This window comes from Aptenodytes forsteri, unplaced genomic scaffold (genome assembly GCF_000699145.1).
Source record: "Aptenodytes forsteri isolate BGI_AS27 unplaced genomic scaffold, ASM69914v1 Scaffold31, whole genome shotgun sequence".
In the NCBI taxonomy this organism is placed as follows: Eukaryota; Metazoa; Chordata; class Aves; order Sphenisciformes; family Spheniscidae; genus Aptenodytes; species Aptenodytes forsteri.
In genome coordinates this window covers 365,388-383,702 of record NW_008794713.1, presented here as the reverse complement: position 1 = coordinate 383,702, position 18,315 = coordinate 365,388, and the positions used below count along the sequence as shown (strand labels likewise).

The window sequence follows — 18,315 nt, the reverse complement described above, 5'->3', positions numbered from 1 at the left end:
CAGAAAATAAGGAGTTCACAAACTGCTACAACAAACACTACAACTAGATATTTTGCATGCCGAATCGAGCATCCAGAATACCATCACCATCTTATCTCATGTGCTTCGATTCCTTGTCTATAAATCAGAGAGACCTGCCTCATCTCCCAGCAGGGACATACATCCCGCACGTCAAATGCGGCGCACCTCAGCGCTAAGGACTGTTTCATGACACGCACATCCCTCTACTCCATCTTCACACTTTAACTTCGGGTTTTTTTGCAAACCAGGCAGTTTTCTTTTACTGCTTGCGTGGGCAACGTTCTCATCAATTTTCAACAAAGACAGACAGGTTCCCTGGCCCCAGCACTTCGAAATTACATCCAGAACCGAACACAGGCAAGAAAATTAGAGCAATAAAATTGTGGGGTCATATAGAAGAAGAGCATGCACTATGAATTTTTCCTTGGATGCTTTTAAGTGTTCCCAGGTATCGCAGCTGCGTTTCAGAGAGGCACAGGAGATGGGTGAGGAAAGGAGTAAACCAGCATGAAGCCCCCACTGCGGCAGATCACCACGCATCCTCTGCCCGCGCAGCTTTTGTTACTGCTCATCCGCACCATCACTTATTTTGTCATTCCAGCTTCCAACCCCACATCGGGCAGCGCGATGCTAGACCGTGCGTGCTGTCTCTTGGGCTGGGGTTGGTTTTCATCCGGGGTCAGCCACCACCTCCGTGTCTGTTAGACAATTTGGCCATAAGGCACTGCGGTGGGAAGCCTCCCTGCAGGTTAAGCCAAGCCTAAGGTTAAGCAAAGGACAGGTTAAGCGCAGGACAGGGCTACGCTCCACTACAGCAGCACTGCTAGCTCCTGCTTTTATAAAGAAAAAAGTCACACAAGCCCAAAGTGCTTAACTGACTTTAGAAAAGCCCAAATCTTGTCTTCACACTGACTTCGATATTTTGCAAGTGAAGTTACTCAGACTCCAAAATCTGTTTGGAAAATGGGATTTAGGCACTCAGACGTTTATTTTCACCATCTGGTCACGGTGCAATGAAACAAAGCAGCTTTCCCTTTCTTTTACATTTGTAAAAGGAAATTTTTTTCTGTTAGAGCAGGGATTTCCCTATAATGGGGCTTGTTATTCCCCTATATGATTGATAGCAACAGAAAATTAACAAAAATAAAACTGCACTGAAATACCTTAGATAGAAGAGAAAGGGATTACTTAATCTATTTCATGCCTATACAATTAAAGAAGATTAGGAGGTACCATGCAGTGGCAAGAGGATGAGGAAGATGATAAAATACTAATGGTGCCAGCAACACCGCTCAGGCTCTCCGCTCCGGAGCGCCGACCAAAGCCCAGCTCCGGGAGCCGTGCCGGGGATGCACGGGCTCAGCTTCAAGACCATCAAACAGAGGAGCAGTTGAGGTGGGCTAAATAGAGGCTATCAGCATATTTCTGTATTTTCAGACCAGCTCAGGGCTGCCGTGAGGCTGCAAATCAGGTCTAGCTCACAAGCCCCGACGGCTCTCGCTGGTTTGGTGACGTCTGGAGAGACACAGTGATCATTGCAAGCAGGACAAAGGAAATGATGCAGCTTTTACCTCCATAATTGGGCTCGACGCGAGGACTTTGGCTTCGATGTTGGTCTCGCTGGCAGAACCACCGACGGTTGCAAAGAATCGCATGGCATATTTGGCAGAGACCGTCTTTCCAGCACCCGACTCCCCGCTCACGATGATGGACTGGTTCTTCTCATCCCTGTTGAGGCAGAGAAGAAAAGCTTTTGTAAGTTAATCCATTTTCTTGTTAATAGCTTGTTCACATCACGCAACAATCTTCCATCCTCACATGTCTCCATCTCCCTCGCCTCGCTACCACCTACGCTATGGATGCTGGATTTATTCTGGACTCTACCAAAGTAACAGTGAATAATATACAATTATGATACATCTCAGCTAAAATGTAAAAGACACTGAACATCTCCAGAACATCTCCAAGGGCCTGCAGAGACAGCAGGAGATGAACCCCTGCATGAAGCGCTGCTGCTTTCTTCACCCCTGGAGCACGTAGCCCAGCGTTGGGAAGCCCATTCCTTATATGCCGCAATAACAAACCTCTGCTGCTTGACATTTGTCTGGAGAACTATTAACGGGCATTGGCTGAATATCAGCTTCTAATATCATATATTTAATTTTTCCCCCCAACGCCTTCACTCAAGTATTTGAGATTTTGCTCAACAAAACATGGGCAATTACTTAGGAAACTTGCTCGAGCAGCCTATTGCTGAACTATTAAAACATAGATACCCAGAAAGGTTCCCCTACGCTCAAAATATGTTAAAAATACCGAAGTTGTGAAATCAAGCACCCTAAGGTTAGGAAATAGCAGGAGTCATTTGATTCCCTATGCAATTATATGAACATCAGTATTTTCACACACATCCCAACATCTGGTTAAAACTTTGACAACGATAATACAAAGCACGTCTCTGACATCGGACTCGTACCACCTATTCATCCCCAAATCCTGCCAAATTGGAAGTCACTGCTCCAAAGCGCAGAGGTACTTCTGGGACCAAGGGGTAAGAAAAAGAGGATAAAGAGTTCAAAAGCAATTCCTGGTAGACATCACCAAGTAAAGTTTGTTCAGCTCCTGAAGCTTTGCAAAACAAAGTAGTTTTTAAGAAGGTCTCGCTCATTAACAGAAGGATCAGGCAGCCCTACCCTCTTCCAAGCACACACCAAATTTGCTTACAAAAGGATACAGCTGTACCAGCACCAGGATAACAAAATTCAAGCAAATACACACCAGACCTTTTTACCTGCACGTATGAAAAAGCTTTGCAGGAGTGGGAAGTATTATCCTGGCACCGAGGGGCTGATGCAAACCCTTCTCCAGCCGTCACGGGAGCAGATGCCACTGCCCCGGTTCCTGGGCTGGTGCCGGGTCGTAGGAGCAGCTCTGCCTCTCCGGGCTGCTGATGCCATCAGAGCTAGGGCAGACCGCCAGATACCTCCAAGGGCACAGGACTTTTCACGGGGAAGTTCAGGGTGCATCACCTCATGTAGCTTTTGAGCCTTGCACGGAGCACAAGACTCGTCCAAATGCCTTTTTCTACTTGCAAAATTAATCATTGACACAAAAAAACTTGCACAAGTCATCACAGCTATATTAAAATACCCAGTTCTTCCCACCACGGGTGCACAACATGGTACCCACTAGATACATCCCAATCAGTTTAATGTGCTTGAGCTGCAAGGCAGAGAAAGGGCCAAGGCAGGAAAAGGAGCTCATTTTCAGGAGAACCACATCCCTCTAGGCAAAGATCTGCCAGCACCGGAGCAAGTGCCTCTGCTGCAGTGGGATCCACTCCCCGGGGCATCATTAGCACACGGCGAACCCAGCACCCCTGCAATTTGGCCGCAGACTTTGGGAAGGAGAGAATTTTCACTGCACGATTTGATATAAGCTCCCAAAATACCAAAGCTATCGGGGTAAGCTGCAAGTATGTAATTGAATGTGTTTTTAAGTAAGATCAAATTCAGCTTCCTGGACTCTGCCCAGCTTTCATGAATCACAGCTGAATGCAGGCACACAAAATCCTATAGACGAGTGCAACAATAAATTTACACCTTGCAGTTCTCTTGACATCAGGAAACACCATAAAAATACATTTCAATTTCAGATACTCGGTTTAAGTTTATACCAGCGAGAGATAAGAACAGAGGCTAAATGATTGCCATACACCACTCTTACACTTTCAACAAAAATACAAACATACTGAAACACCACGCCATTACTTTCCTCCACTGTCAGGCACGTACCTCTTAATTCCTTCTAGGGTCAAGATAATTGGTTTGGAAAAAACCTCAGTCAAGTCAAACATGTAACATTTTGGTGCAAACCACAACTTTCCAACACTTCCAGCAGGAGAGGACTCGCGAGCTAATTTCCAGCCATGTTTATATTTTTCAGGGATCAATTCATCAAGTACATCTTAATCCATCCCCTGGCCAGCTCCACCGCCTCTCCTGGGCATCCACCAGCACGACGGCAGGAGGAACCTCCAACCACTCCAGCTATCAGGCAGTTAATGCAGAAAAACCAGCCCTGAACTGAGCACAACCTCACCCAGGCAACCGAAAACACGGAGCCGGTGTTCCCGGTGACTCATGCCGGGTGGGGACAGCCTGCACATCTCACCGAGGACTCGCTAAGTCATGGCTGCATGCCTTCCGCACGTCTTGGCAAAGCCACCGTGACTCTCCCGCAGGCAGTCAGCTAGCAGGATCCGGGCACGGGGCTGCCAACACACCGGTCTCGCACCTTTAGACTTCCATGGGTGTGCGATAAAGCTCTTTTCGTAGCACGAGCCACCAGACACATGAACCCAATGCCAGCTCCAAAGTGAGGAAGGAAGAGTAAGCACCAAAAATAAAAGTATGCTGGATAAGCCCATAGCAGCAGTTCTCGGGACAGGTGATGGCAGTGATTTATCACTGTTTATCTCCAGTTAAAGTAGGTTGGAAGTTTCACATCTGCTTTGGTCATCTTCGTGGACAACTGCTTGCTGAGCTCCAGCAGCGAACGTCCCACATTGGCCGTCAATAGGATGCAACACATAAAAGTCATGTCAGCTACAAAAAAAAGGGGCAGACAGAGGTTTTGACATGGGCTGCAAGCGCGGAGGAACAGACTATCCTTCATCAGAGGCGAGGGAGAAGCAGAAGAAAGAGGCAACAACCGAGATCTCTGCCAGCAAGTGCTGGCCCTGCGAAAGATGCTCTGCAAACGCAAAAGTGGCTCGGCTTAGAGCTGCACTTGCGTAAAAGTTGAGAATTACTGCTTCTTACCATTTTCAGTGCGACAGCTACTGCCCAAACGGCACATTTCAGGAAACATTTCCCCTCCTCTTTTTTCTTTAAGCCAGAAGACGAAAACTACAGCAGTCTGGGAGAGACTCTTCAGTTGAATGAAGCCAATAAAGCTCAAAGAAGAGGAATTACGCCTTACTTGGCATCCAGTCAGCACTGCCACAAGGTCATATGTTGTATCCTCTTTTTTCTTTTCTATCTAAGATTCATAATTAAGATCTCTCGTTAACAATTTTGACCTCTTTCATAACTTCTCCATATCAGCTATTGGGGTGTGCCTTGCTGGAGGAGGCAGAGACCAACCCACCGGGGAGCCCATCCAAGGAGCTCTCCAGACCCACAGTCTCCATGGGCTTCAGGTCCCATCACAAACTGCCTTTTATGTTGCATCCCAGGTGGTTTTTTTTGTCCCTCTGGCTTGTCTTTTTAACAAGTAGCATCATTCTCAAAAAGGCACTGAACCTAGCGATAAAAACCACGGCCAACACCATTTACTGCTCTTGGAGCTGCTCTGCCAGGTCACACTTTTCCAGAGTTTCTCAAGAATTTGCCCTAACGGCTGATGTGCTGCTACATGAAACGGGCCAGGCGGGTTCTCCGTGGCACAAGAAAACTTCTGGAGTTGTATTATATTAATAAAATAAAAAGAAAGCTGCTGGCTTCCAAGCAAGACAGCAAGGCCACTCAAGCTCCTGTGTTTGCAGTAACATGTCTCTTCTTTTGTTGTTTTTTTTGGTGGAAAATGCATGTTCAGACATTTCTTTTCCAACCTCAGGAATAAAAGCCTTCAGGAACAAAGGCTACAGAGACTTTCCCTTCTTCGGTGTACAAGTTAACCAACTGCTGGGTGCCAGCAGGGAAAGATAGATGAGCCCCACAGAGCGGCTAGTAGCAGAGAGTCTGCTCAACGAGCAGAAATGGTTAAAACCAGGCAGGACTTGTTTGTATTCAGCGTGGAATAAAAAATACTGAAGTGTTTGGGCATTGTGCAGGTGCGGCATGCAACACGGCTGCTTGAAATACAGTCAATTTTGGCAGCATCAGCACAGAAGAAAATTATTATGGAAATAAAGCCTGGATAAAATGAAATGTTATGGGTGAATACCAGCTCTGCTGCAGCATGGCAATGCTGTCACACCTCCTCCTGGGGCTTACGTGGCTCCTGTGCACCTCAGGGCTGCCGCCACGGCTTGGTATGCTGCTACGACGTGCATCAGTGCTCTTCTCCCCGTAGCAAACAGCTCACGCGATGCACACATGCCAGCACACAACACGCTCGTGGTCGTCCAGCAACGCGGGGTGCGCAATGGGGATTAAGCTTCAACGATGGCAGAAGATGCTGTTCCCACCACGTACCACTGCTACAGCTCAAAACTAGGTATGAGGCACTTAAAGATGCCACTCCCTAAGCTTCACCCCCATGGGTCTGCAGTACTTTTGTTTCTTCACTTAACGCAGCTTTCCAAGATGACCCACAGCCTGAAGAACTAATACCATGATCTCAGCTACAGCCTCCATCCGTCAGAGACGCTTACAAAACCATCAAGGCGCAGAAGTCCAACCAGAACAAAGTCCAGGATCATTCCTTCAATGCGAGGGACAACAGCACCTCCAAAGTTGAGGGCTGCAAGTGTTGGTGGCATCTGATACAGCCCATGGACTGCCATCTGTCTGTGCAATCTGAATGTTTTGCTTCACTTTGCTATTTCAACGCCCCCTCTTCAAGCAGTAATACCTGTTCATAAGCTGCTATGCAGGTGAGTAACACATCGTCTTTTGCAGAGATTTGTCATGTTATGAGCAATACCCATCAAGACTCTCACCCTTGGCCACCCACAAAGGAAGAGATGGACGAGGCGTCCAGCCCAGCAAAACAAATAAGGCAGTCACTGGAGTTTTCACAATATGTGAAAAATATCATAGAACCATAGAATGGTTTGGGTTGGAAGGGACCTCTAAAGGCCATCTAGTCCAACCCCTCTGCCGTGGGCAGGGACATCTTCAACTAGATCAGGTTGCTCAGAGCCCCGTCCAACCTGACCTGGAATGTTTCCAGGGATGGGGCATCCACCACCTCTCTGGGCAACCTGGGCCAGTGTTTCACCACCCTCAGCGTAAAACATTTCTTCCTTCTGTCTAGTCTGAAAGTCTAGTAGATACCAGGTTTTTTATTAAGGCAACATCTAAAGGTGCTGCCCAAGGCAAAAAAGAAAAAGTCAGTTGTCTACGAAGAGAAAGGGAACTTCAAACAGATACCTGCTCTGATTAGGACTAATTACCAGCCTTTGCATCGAGGAAACCTATTTCCCAGCTTATTTAAGCAGTCAGTCCTTCACCTGCAGCAATGCAGAGAATACCGCTACCGTTGGAGCTGCCTCCAAACAGCCTAGGAAAGGTGTGTAGAAATGTCCAAACTTCAAGCCCGCCCAGCTGGACACAGCTCTCACGGTGCTAAGAGCTGCACCCATTTTGGTTGAATCGGAGCAATCAGAGGTGAGACACTGCTCAGTGTTTCCGTATGCAGTTCTCAGCCTGGGAATGTCATTTGTCATTGTAACATATGAAAACCAGGTAAATTGATGGGAAAAGTCAGGGCTGAACATCCCTGGAAACTCCTCACTGCAGGAAAGGGGATGGTCAAGCCACGGCAATAGCAAAGGGTTTGAACCCAAGGACAGTGATGGTTCCCACCACCCCCGTCTGTCAAGAAGAGATAGGGGACATGTCAGCACACCCAAGATCCTTAGCCTTCACCAACGCTGCTGGAAAGCAGGAGTATTTGAAGACAAATATACCCCAAATGTTCTCCAGACCTAAATCACAGTCAGAATTTTTCCAAAGTCAGCTTTCTTTAAAGCAGCAATCTAAAGCCGTGAGAAGGGACCTAGAAATTATAGGACTTGTTTTCATAGTCATCTCTTCAGAAAACCATCACTGGCACCAGCAGCTTAAGCAAACTGCTCAACTTCATCTTGATCTCCGCAGTGAGAGCAAAACCAGTTGCACTAAAAACACAGCTCCTCCGAGAGGGAAAAATATCCGAAGCAAACGAAGGCAGAGCCAGACCCTGTGAATAATTATCAGGGGTCACTCCAGCTCTAATCCCAGATCCGACACTAATTCTCTCTGTCGTGGAACTAGTCAATGAATCTCTCTGCATTTCCACCGTGGAAATCATATTTAACCTACTTCTTTCAGAATGCTCAGAGGATTAGTGTTCATAAAGCAATCTGAAGATTAAAAATCATTTAAGTACTGCAGTTTGCATTTAGCCTGACCACAACGAGAACACCCATAAAGCCCCGATGCACAACAGGCTCTAATCTACTCCTGTATTGACTAAAATTGACTATTGGCTAAAAATGAGCGTAGCTATTGCACTGCATTGTTAGCGATATATAAAAATGCAATAATTTAATTACCATTGGATCGCACCCCCCCAAGTGCTAACGACAGCGATGAAAAACTGAGACGGTCTAACTGCCTTCAAATGAATAAACAGAAGTTGCACACTGTGAAGATAAAAATCAGAGTGTTGCAGCATTGTAATGCAGAGAAGAGCCGCCTCTGAAACAGCCTCCGAAGCCAGGAATCGTTCCCATTTCAGTGGGATACCTGGAATTTGGAGCAGCAACTTGTTTTACTCGTTGGCTTTAATTTGGGTTTTTAGAATACAACGCCTGGTCAATGCAAATATGAAAACACAACTTTGGGGCACTCGGACTTTTCCCCTCAGAGAAACCCAAGAAGATATTATTTAGCGTCCGGTCAAACAAGAGTGTTTAAGGGCATGCTTTCTGTTTGCACTATCAAACATCTGCCGCAAATGCATGTTTTATGCTGCAGCTGCTGAAGGCAGCAGCAACATAAGGATAGCTTTTCAAGTGCTACATATTCATCTGGGTCTTTTTTACACTGTATCTTTCATAAATAGCATGGATTACCCTATACAACTTCTTTTTTTTCTTCTTTTTTTTTTTTGGAGGTATAACTCTTTTTATACAGTGGCTTATATTGATGGGGGAGAATAACTAATTTTTTTCACCAACAACCTACACCCAACATGGGCCACACCATGGCTCCAAAATACATTTTGGCCAGAACAGCCCCAGAGCTGCTGTAGCCCTTCCCCATCCTGGTACCATCGCAACTGCAAAGGTAACGTTGCACCTTAACGCAACAAACCAGAGAAAGAAAACAGCAATATCCCATTTCAGCAACGCCCAAGCCTGGTGTAATGTCACTCAGCTGTTGCAGGTGTCCCTGGGGGATGTTAGATCATGCACAACCCATCCAGGGTCTTACTCGAGAAGATGCATCGGGCATGATGTACTCCTCGGGGTCCATCCGGCATGGCTTCGGAGCCAATTTGCTCACACGCACCTGGGTTTCAGCAAGAAGCCAGAGCGAAAACATGGGCTTGAATCTCTCAGTTGCTGGGAAAAAGCCTAAAAGTACCAGTTTGGCCCTGAATGGGAAAGGATGAGCATGCAGCACGACGCCCAAAGAACAGGCAACGTGCAAATTAACCTTATCTTCTGCGGCAGTCACCAGCAGCGCAAAGCGTTACCTTCCCTCTGCACAACACCGTTTAACTCGCATATCAATCTCATGTTTCTAATGCTGAGATCAAATACCACAGTGCAAGTTAAGATGTCTTTGCAGAGGTCAGAGCGCTTTTATGCGATGCTCCAGCAAACCAGTTACTCCTCCTGTGAGAGCGGTGGGAGTCCCAGTGGTCCCGGCTCATTAAGGTACTTTCTCCCTGGACTGCCTTGTGCAGCCGGCTGGAAATGCCCCTTCAATAGCAAAGAAAATCCTGCGTACTCAAAAAGTTTCTGCAAAATGCTGAGCTGTCTCCCGTCTTCCCACCAGTTCCTGAGGTCAGGCAGGAAGGATGGCTTTCTCCCAGGGTTTATGCTTTGCATACCCCATTGGGGAAGCACACAAGCTCCTCGGCCACACTAAAACGAGGTCAGCGATTCTTTTGTGTGCTGTTTCTAACGAGAGCTAAACACACACCCAGCCAATTTTATTAGCTCTCTGGCACCCTGATGCTCTTTTCTGCGCTGGGATCGCATCACAGAGCATCCCCGGCTCCGACCCGAGCCACCCGCAAGCAGCAGCTAGCCCCTGCGGAGCCCTGCAGATGGAGGAGGCTTTGCAGTGCATCCTCCCAAAAAGGATCACGTGGGGGCAAGAATCACGCCGGCTTTCTGCTCCCTAAGCTTGCATGATGCCCCCAGCAGTTCAGCTCTGCAGGCACCAGGAGGACAAGCCAGTTGTTATTCCACCCCATGGCAGTCCTAGAAAGAAGGTCCTTCATCACCTCGACCGTCATCAGCCACCGATGCTTGTAAGACTCCTACGCTACCATCTAATTAATTACAGTTGATATACGTTAGGAAAACCCCAGAAGGAGATTTTCAGAAATCAATGGGACAATGTTGACTTTTGGGCACGCACTCAGAGTTCTCCATCCTGAGGTCTCCAGAACTTCAGTGAGGATGCGGGATGGCAAACGGTGGCTGGGAGGTGGGCAAGGGCAATCGCAAGCCTTTGCGCTCCGATGTAACCACGATGCTCGTAAACACCGTTTTGAATGTTTAATGATATTTGGTGTTGCAGCTTTCACACCTCAGAGCTCAAACAGTTCTCCTGCATGGCAGCAGTAATTACCTGTCTGATGTAGCTCATTACGACTCCTTCCAAGTCGGTGATATTTCACACACGCAATCATTACTCTTAGTCAGGCACTGACCTTTCTGTGCATTAAGCTCTCCCATGCCAGTGCTGTCCTATTATGAGTATTTATGATTTTTCTACAAGGGATGTCTCTTTTATGATTAAAGTTGCTAGCAAATAGCACCATTCTCATTCCAAATTGCCAAAAAAGAAGAAACTCCTTCCAAGTCGGTGATATTTCACACACGCAATCATTACTCTTAGTCAGGCACTGACCTTTCTGTGCATTAAGCTCTCCCATGCCAGTGCTGTCCTATTATGAGTATTTATGATTTTTCTACAAGGGATGTCTCTTTTATGATTAAAGTTGCTAGCAAATAGCACCATTCTCATTCCAAATTGCCAAAAAAGAAGAAACTAAAAAAAAAAAGATCATTTAGTTGGCCACTTATCCTCAGAGCAGCTCTGTCCTCTCCCATAGCAGGAAGTAAGACTGCTCCGATGTAACCACGATGCTCGTAAACACCGTTTTGAATGTTTAATGATATTTGGTGTTGCAGCTTTCACACCTCAGAGCTCAAACAGTTCTCCTGCATGGCAGCAGTAATTACCTGTCTGATGTAGCTCATTACGACTCCTTCCAAGTCGGTGATATTTCACACACGCAATCATTACTCTTAGTCAGGCACTGACCTTTCTGTGCATTAAGCTCTCCCATGCCAGTGCTGTCCTATTATGAGTATTTATGATTTTTCTACAAGGGATGTCTCTTTTATGATTAAAGTTGCTAGCAAATAGCACCATTCTCATTCCAAATTGCCAAAAAAGAAGAAACTAAAAAAAAAAAAAGATCATTTAGTTGGCCACTTATCCTCAGAGCAGCTCTGTCCTCTCCCATAGCAGGGCAAGTAAGACTGGAGGGTCTCTCCTCCAGTCCTTGGGAAACGTTACCCGGAGTCTCTCCCATTTTTTTCTTTTCTTTGTATCACCTCTGGAGAAGTTGCATCCAGCTGCTTTTGCAAACCCTGAGGCCTAACACCAGCACCGGCATGTTTATGGGATAGCTCTTCCAAAACCTTCTCCCTTCCTCCCTATCCCATTTTTAACTCTAAACAGAAGAGATCCCCCTGGGTTTCTCCCCTTCCTAAATTCAAAGCTATTGAGTGTTTTTTTCTTCTGACCCTTTTTTTACACCAGAGCTTTAGTTTTGAGATGGTACCTGCCACAAAGCCCTGCTGAGCTGCAGCACAGATCGGCCTCGCAGCTCGCTGCAAACCCAGCCTCCTTCACCAGGAGACCTAAACCCTTCCCCGCCTTTAATCTAACGCAGCATCCAGCCTTATTTATTGTGCCAGTCTGATTCCTCTTGCATCTCTGTCGGGGGTTAATCTCTCTTTTAACTCCTACCCGCGCTCTCGTTGTATGGTTTTAAATCCTCTTGTAAAGCTTGAAATTTGAAGTGCTATCAAAGAACAACCCCCACCATGCCCGTACCCCATCCCGCCTCTATTAGGTTATGGGCAGGGTCAATGCTGCGATTTCTGCTCTTTTCCAGCTCCAGCATTGCACCCCACAGCAGAAAAGAAAGAGGTCGTGGCCCCGCACAGCCCCACCGGCACCTGTATCTCTGCAAGACACAGATCATCCGTGTTGCCTGCTGGTGTAGGCAGGCAGCGATTTGTACACTTTGACATATGCTTTTCACAGTGCGATGCAAGACTTGGGTGCATTAACTTCCAACAAAAACGGAAAGCCACTACTAAATAGAGTTACCCATCTGCAGTCCAGGTGTTTGAGCATTTAGTGCCAGAAACAGCATGCTGGCAGCGGGGTGGAAGATGAAGACACACTACTTCCATATAACTTATAATTTAGGAATCACATTGTAGATGCTGACCCTGGTTTGAATTGCTGACACCGGGGGTTATCCTGTACCCACTGAGCTGCAGGTGAGAGCATCTGAGCTGCATTTGAGCAGCCCAGATACGCAGAAGCTGAACTCGTTCACCAAATCACTCCTGCATTTCTTATTTTATTTCTTCTGCGAGAACTATCAACACCACTGCTAGGAGATCCTCGCGCTGGGAGGGAGCTGACCCTGGTTTGAATTGCTGACACCGGGGGTTATCCTGTACCCACTGAGCTGCAGGTGAGAGCATCTGAGCTGCATTTGAGCAGCCCAGATACGCAGAAGCTGAACTCGTTCACCAAATCACTCCTGCATTTCTTATTTTATTTCTTCTGCGAGAACTATCAACACCACTGCTAGGAGATCCTCGCGCTGGGAAGGAGGAAACTCCAGTCTAACCAACAGGTCACCAGAACACTTGTTTTCCCACCGACGTTGCAAGGGTCAGTTAAGGTCTGCAGAGCCCCTTCGTGCTCCTGGCAGGAGAATGTTAAAGTGTTCTGCGTTTCCAATTTAGCAGAGCTATACATGGATCCGATCAGGATATTTTTGTCTGACCACATGCAGACATCATGCATCTGTGAAAGCATCAGCCCAACGGATGCACAAGTGAATAAAGAGCACGGCACTTCACCCAGTCCACACACTTCTTGGGAGGCTCTTGCAAGTCCTTTATCACCCGAGATCTTTTCCACCCTAAGATTTGAACGTTGCACTTATTTTGTGATTATTAGCTGACATGTCATGCTAATTAAGAGGTCCAAATATGCGATATAATGTTGCTATCGTGGCAAGATCCAGATGTGCTAACTGGAAAACACACAGAATATACAGCAAGGGGTTTACGATGCTTTCGCCGTTTGATTTACGATTCGAGCAAAGACCACCTCACTACTTGCCCCCCCACTTTTGAAAGACGCTTGACAGCCTTTGGGGGGCCCATTCTCCTGCCCCATCGCCCACAGCAACGCTAGTCACACCACATACCTCTACCACCTAGTGATAGTGTTCAATTTTGCATTTTATTAAGTATAATGCATGATTTTTTTAAAAAAAGGCATTAAGAAACCTTACTTGGACTAGCAAGTCCTGGCCTGTGCCCAGAGTCAACCCAACTGGTACAAAAGGAAGAGATAAGGGCCAAAGACAGAAAAGCCACACAAATATATTCACTACTGTAACACACCGCAGCGACTCTCCTAATAGCTCAGCATCTGGAGACAACACAGTGACCGCACCATCAAGCCGAGCTGGCCGAGGATAGCTGGGGAGAAGAAAAACGGGGCTGCAGACACGAAGGGGAAGATCTAACCTTTAACTAAAGCCCTCAAAGGCTGGGAATGGGAAGCTGGTGTTGCACTGTCATCGTGCAAACTTCGGTCACCTCCATGGAGCTGGCAACAACTGATGGGACGTAGTCATCGAAAGGAACGTGGGTCAGGGCGAGTAGTGAGAAACAACCCCTGCTCATGCGTGGAAAGCTGCTGGTCGGGCTGACTTCAGCAGCAAAAAAGTTTCAAGGGGAATTTTTGCTGAACTCCAGGCTTCTGCCCAAAGCGATGACACACAAGGAAATCAGAGCCACCGCCAGGATTTGGGCACACACAAGGGATCTTTTGTTCCTCTAAGAAAAGCAAGAAGCAATCAGCCAGGGCACTGGCGGCTGTGCTGGCTCTCCGAGGGATCCTGGATGTTCCCCCAAAGCTTTTACTGCGCTTTCAGGAGCGCAAATGCCTTCTGCAGCACCCAGAGGCGTAAAAGGCACCAACATCCAACGCACCTCGCTAGGTAGTATCAGGACGGTAGAGAGCAAGACCAGAGGAGGAGATAGTTGCATTGCCCTGCAGATAATATATGTTCCCAAAGCACAAATTGCTTTGAACCATGCAGACTCAGCTATTAGCAATCACTAAACAACCCACCCTTCCACCACCCCAACGCTTGACTCCACCACCTTCGGAAGCAGCACTTGGAGCAAATTAACTCCATGCTGTGTATTTTGCCTCAAATAATGTTGTTTCAATGAACGGAGTGCGCTTAGTCTCACACTGGGTAAGCAGGGAGTTTCTAAAGGGCTGGTCACCGGAAAAATTAGAGGCTGTCACATATGAATTCTAATCACTTGCCTTTTTTCAAGCTGTTTTACATGCAAGTGCTGCAAAGCAACTCTCTGCAAAGCGTCCTCTTTGGGAAAAGCTTTCATTTAAAGGGGAGTTTTAACACATGCCCTCATCACAATAAGTGTTCAGATGCTTTGTGAACTATTTTGTCTCAAAAAAAGGGATCAGATATTGTTATATACCCTCTGCAGCCCTTTGCCCAGCCCACCCACTTTTTTTTTTCCTCCTTCCTCCCCCCCCTTTTTTTTCCTTTTAAATTGACATTTCCTGATGACAGGGCGACACTAGACACAGGACCCAGCAGAGCTTTACAGCTACCTGTGAAGGTGCCTCCAGTCCCATCTCATGGACACTACCAGCTCAAGGCAGGCAAGAAAGCACAGGACAACTTCGCTAACACTTGTACGCCAGCAAATGTCTTTTAAGTTCTGCCCCAGCACCCTGTCTCTACATAGCAATAGTATACTAGAAGCTCCGAGAATTAAAAATCTAATTGCCTCCAATTTCTCTCATTTAATACAGAATCTTAGATTTTGTGCCCTTTTTCCTTGCCATCCATGAATCCCATTCAGTCACCTCCACAGTGTCCTCCCAGTGTGCTCTGGGCCACTAATAAAGCTAAAATATGCATATATATCTACTTATTACATACATATATTATGCATTTTATATATTTTATATAATATATATTAGATATGTGTGTATATTTATTTTTATATATACATATGACCTTGCCTTCTGCACTGGAAAAGAGCTATTCAAGGTGACTTCATGGTTCCTGATTACGTCCTTGCTCTGTTTGCCCTATAGAAACAGGGCACAACACACCTGGCAGCCTTCCTTATCCAGATCTTCATGAAAAGGACAAAAAGTTTGCCCTCAGAGGACCACTGCAACTTGAAACCCCACAGCAAGGGAGAAGCTGGCACCACCGGCCCGCTCACACACTCGCTCCAAGTTTGCGCTATTTCCCCGTGGCCCCAAAAACATCTGAAGCGCCATTTCAGCCATGCTTTTTTGGGGTTTTTTTGGAAGGGTTTACTACCCCAGTGCGGTGTCTGATCCCAAGGAAGCAGTTTACTGAGAGTCAGCTAATCAAGTTCTGCTCTGCCACACAAACTGCGTGAATGTTATCCCATGGACACATATAAAAGCATGAAAATGAAGAAGCCGCTCACTGCAAAACTTGGAGATGACACGCCACCAAACACCAGACAAGCTCACGCAGCAACGACTGCTCGGTGGCTCCAGCAAATTATTCACTCAGCACCTTTTTGCTCGGTGATGTTGCAAACAACATCAGCTGTTTCCAAGCTATCTTCCACGGAGAAAGCTTGTTTTACCTGTTTTGATTTTCTTACTCACATTGAGGGCACTCTCATCGAAAGAAAACCAGAGAAATTCAAACAAAATGCATATCTGCATTGTTATTTTCACTTTTCGACGATGTGATTTTCATTTAATTTGGTTTTAGAATGAATAACTTCATTTTTTAAAAAAGATGTAAGGCTATATATGCATACACATACACAAGCACATGCTTCTATAGATAAACAAACAAACCAACCCAGACGGCTGGCCAGAGACTGGTTTCCTGCTCTCAGTCACATTGCAAGTTTGACCTTCTGAGATTGCAGGTTTCAGTTTTATTCCTGGTCTATAGGATGCACCAGCCATAATGCAATTGTTTTTAAACAAGCTAAGACACTGCAAAACAAGCGATGGTTTTGCACCAGTTTAGGTTTAACACGCTCACGGACCTCCATCCTGACGGCTGAGCTGCCCAAGTACCCGTGTCCCACCACGCTCACGTGGCACCCCCGTTGCCTAAAGCAGAGCTTCAGACAGAAGGCATCTCTCAGAGTCAGCAATTCACTGAAAAAAAGCAAAAAGAGGTTCTCTCCAAAACACTACATCCATCACCCATGAGACACGCCATCCACGTGCCGTGCTCAAGCAGCTCCACCGCTCTCCCTGCAGCACGGCGGAGGGAAAAGCCTGGGTCAAACTGCGGAGAACACAACGTCCACCCAGAAGCTTTCAGATTTAAAATATAGCGCGCTACATTTTGAGGCACATTTCAAATAACCAGGCAGATTCCTATAATCCATGTTATAATCTCCTCTCAGCCCCATTTGAATCCCTCTGTGTACCCAAGCCTGCAATTACCGTAATACCAGCCCAAGACAGTGCTGCTCTGGTGCTGTCTGAACAGCAAGAGTCTTGCTTAAGAGCTTTGAAGGTGGTTATTGCCGTGTCCCCTTGCAAACAGAGCAGTCCTAACCATCCAGAGACAGCAGTTATCAATTATAGGTGGCTGCCAGAGGTAGATTTACTCTGATGATGAGGAGAACAGAGTTGAGCATCTCTGGCTAGAGCTATCAGTTAGCCCACTGCCTACCAAATACGCAGGGATGCAGGAAACCACCAAGTCTTCCCTAGCACAGACTTCAGCAGAAAAGCAAGCAGTTGCCTTATATTTTAGACACGGCCCCAGGAAAATCCATGCATCCTGTCCAGTGGGTCAGCAAACCCTGACATCTTCTACAAAGAACCATGCAGCTTGCTGCTCAGCCTAGATTCATGTAACAAGGACACAGTCCTAAGCCTTCCTCTTTTGCTAGACAGCTCCCCAAATTTCTAAGTTCTTCCCAAAGTGGTTCTGCCCAAAGCACAAGCACTTGCAGAAGGTCTGAACTGCAGGTTGGAGTCAGCTTGGGTACAACCCATCAGATCTCTGCCCATGGCAGTGCTCCTCCAGATGCGTTTACGGATTGATCTCTGGCTCATCTTTGATCAGAAACACATCCTAACTCACCACTTACAGCCGAGGCACAGCAGAAAACAGGCTGAAACCCTTGGTAAACGGTTCAGTGCTTACTCTTGTTATTAAAAGCCAGGGCTGTATAAAAATCACAGCTAACCCACAAACAAATCTAAACACACTGTGCGGGTCCAGACAACTATAATAAAATGATCCCCGGTGCAACAACTTCCAGCTTCCTCTTAAATTTTCTTTTAGATCATGGCTTACCTGGTAAGAATAAAATCCTGCATCTGTCCTCAGCAACACAGCAAACACAGAAATAAAGTAAAACTCACACCACATTCATCTGGTGAAGACACTGCTTTGAAGGACCCACAAATACCTCCAGGTATTCACCAGAGTTAACTTCTAACTCAAAATCACAGTGTCTCAATGAAGAGGACCAACATTAGCTTCTGGGCTTAGTCCGATTATCTCACCAAATTATCTGAAATGCCGTTTCCTCCAAGCTATTAAACATGACATTTGCAGAGTGGTTTGAATTTCTTCCAGGAAACTCATCCAAGCAGCAGCAGGAAAAGGATCGCCATCTGAATCACAGTTGCACCGAACCCATGAGCTCCTGGGGACCATCGAAATCCCCATTAGCCCAGCCTGCCCGGCAGTCTCAGCAGCCGATAACGGGGTCAAGTCAGTAAGCAGAATTAATTAGAAATAGAATCATAGAATCATTAAGGTTGGAAGAGACCTCTAAGATCATTGAGTCCAACCGTCAACCCAACACCACCATGCCCACTAAACCATGTCCCTAAGCGCCTCATCTACACATCTTTTAAAGACCTCCAGGGATGGGGACTCCACCACTTCCCTGGGAAGCCTGTTCCAATGTTTCACCACTCTTTCAGTAAAGAAATTTTTCCTCATGTCCAAACTAAACTTCCCCTGGCGCAACTTGAGGCCATTTCCTCT

At 46.5% G+C, this 18,315-nt stretch overlaps 1 protein-coding gene across 1 annotated transcript in view; it reads right to left on the bottom strand.

Moving 5' to 3' along the window:
• Positions 1 to 18,315, bottom strand: part of MYO5B (myosin VB) — a 134,972-nt gene that overhangs the window by 109,300 nt on the left and 7,357 nt on the right. Inside the window, exon 5 of the mRNA XM_009273831.1 lies at positions 1,593 to 1,749. Coding sequence (XP_009272106.1) covers positions 1,593 to 1,749 — 157 coding nt within the window. The remainder of the gene's footprint in view (positions 1 to 1,592; positions 1,750 to 18,315) is intronic.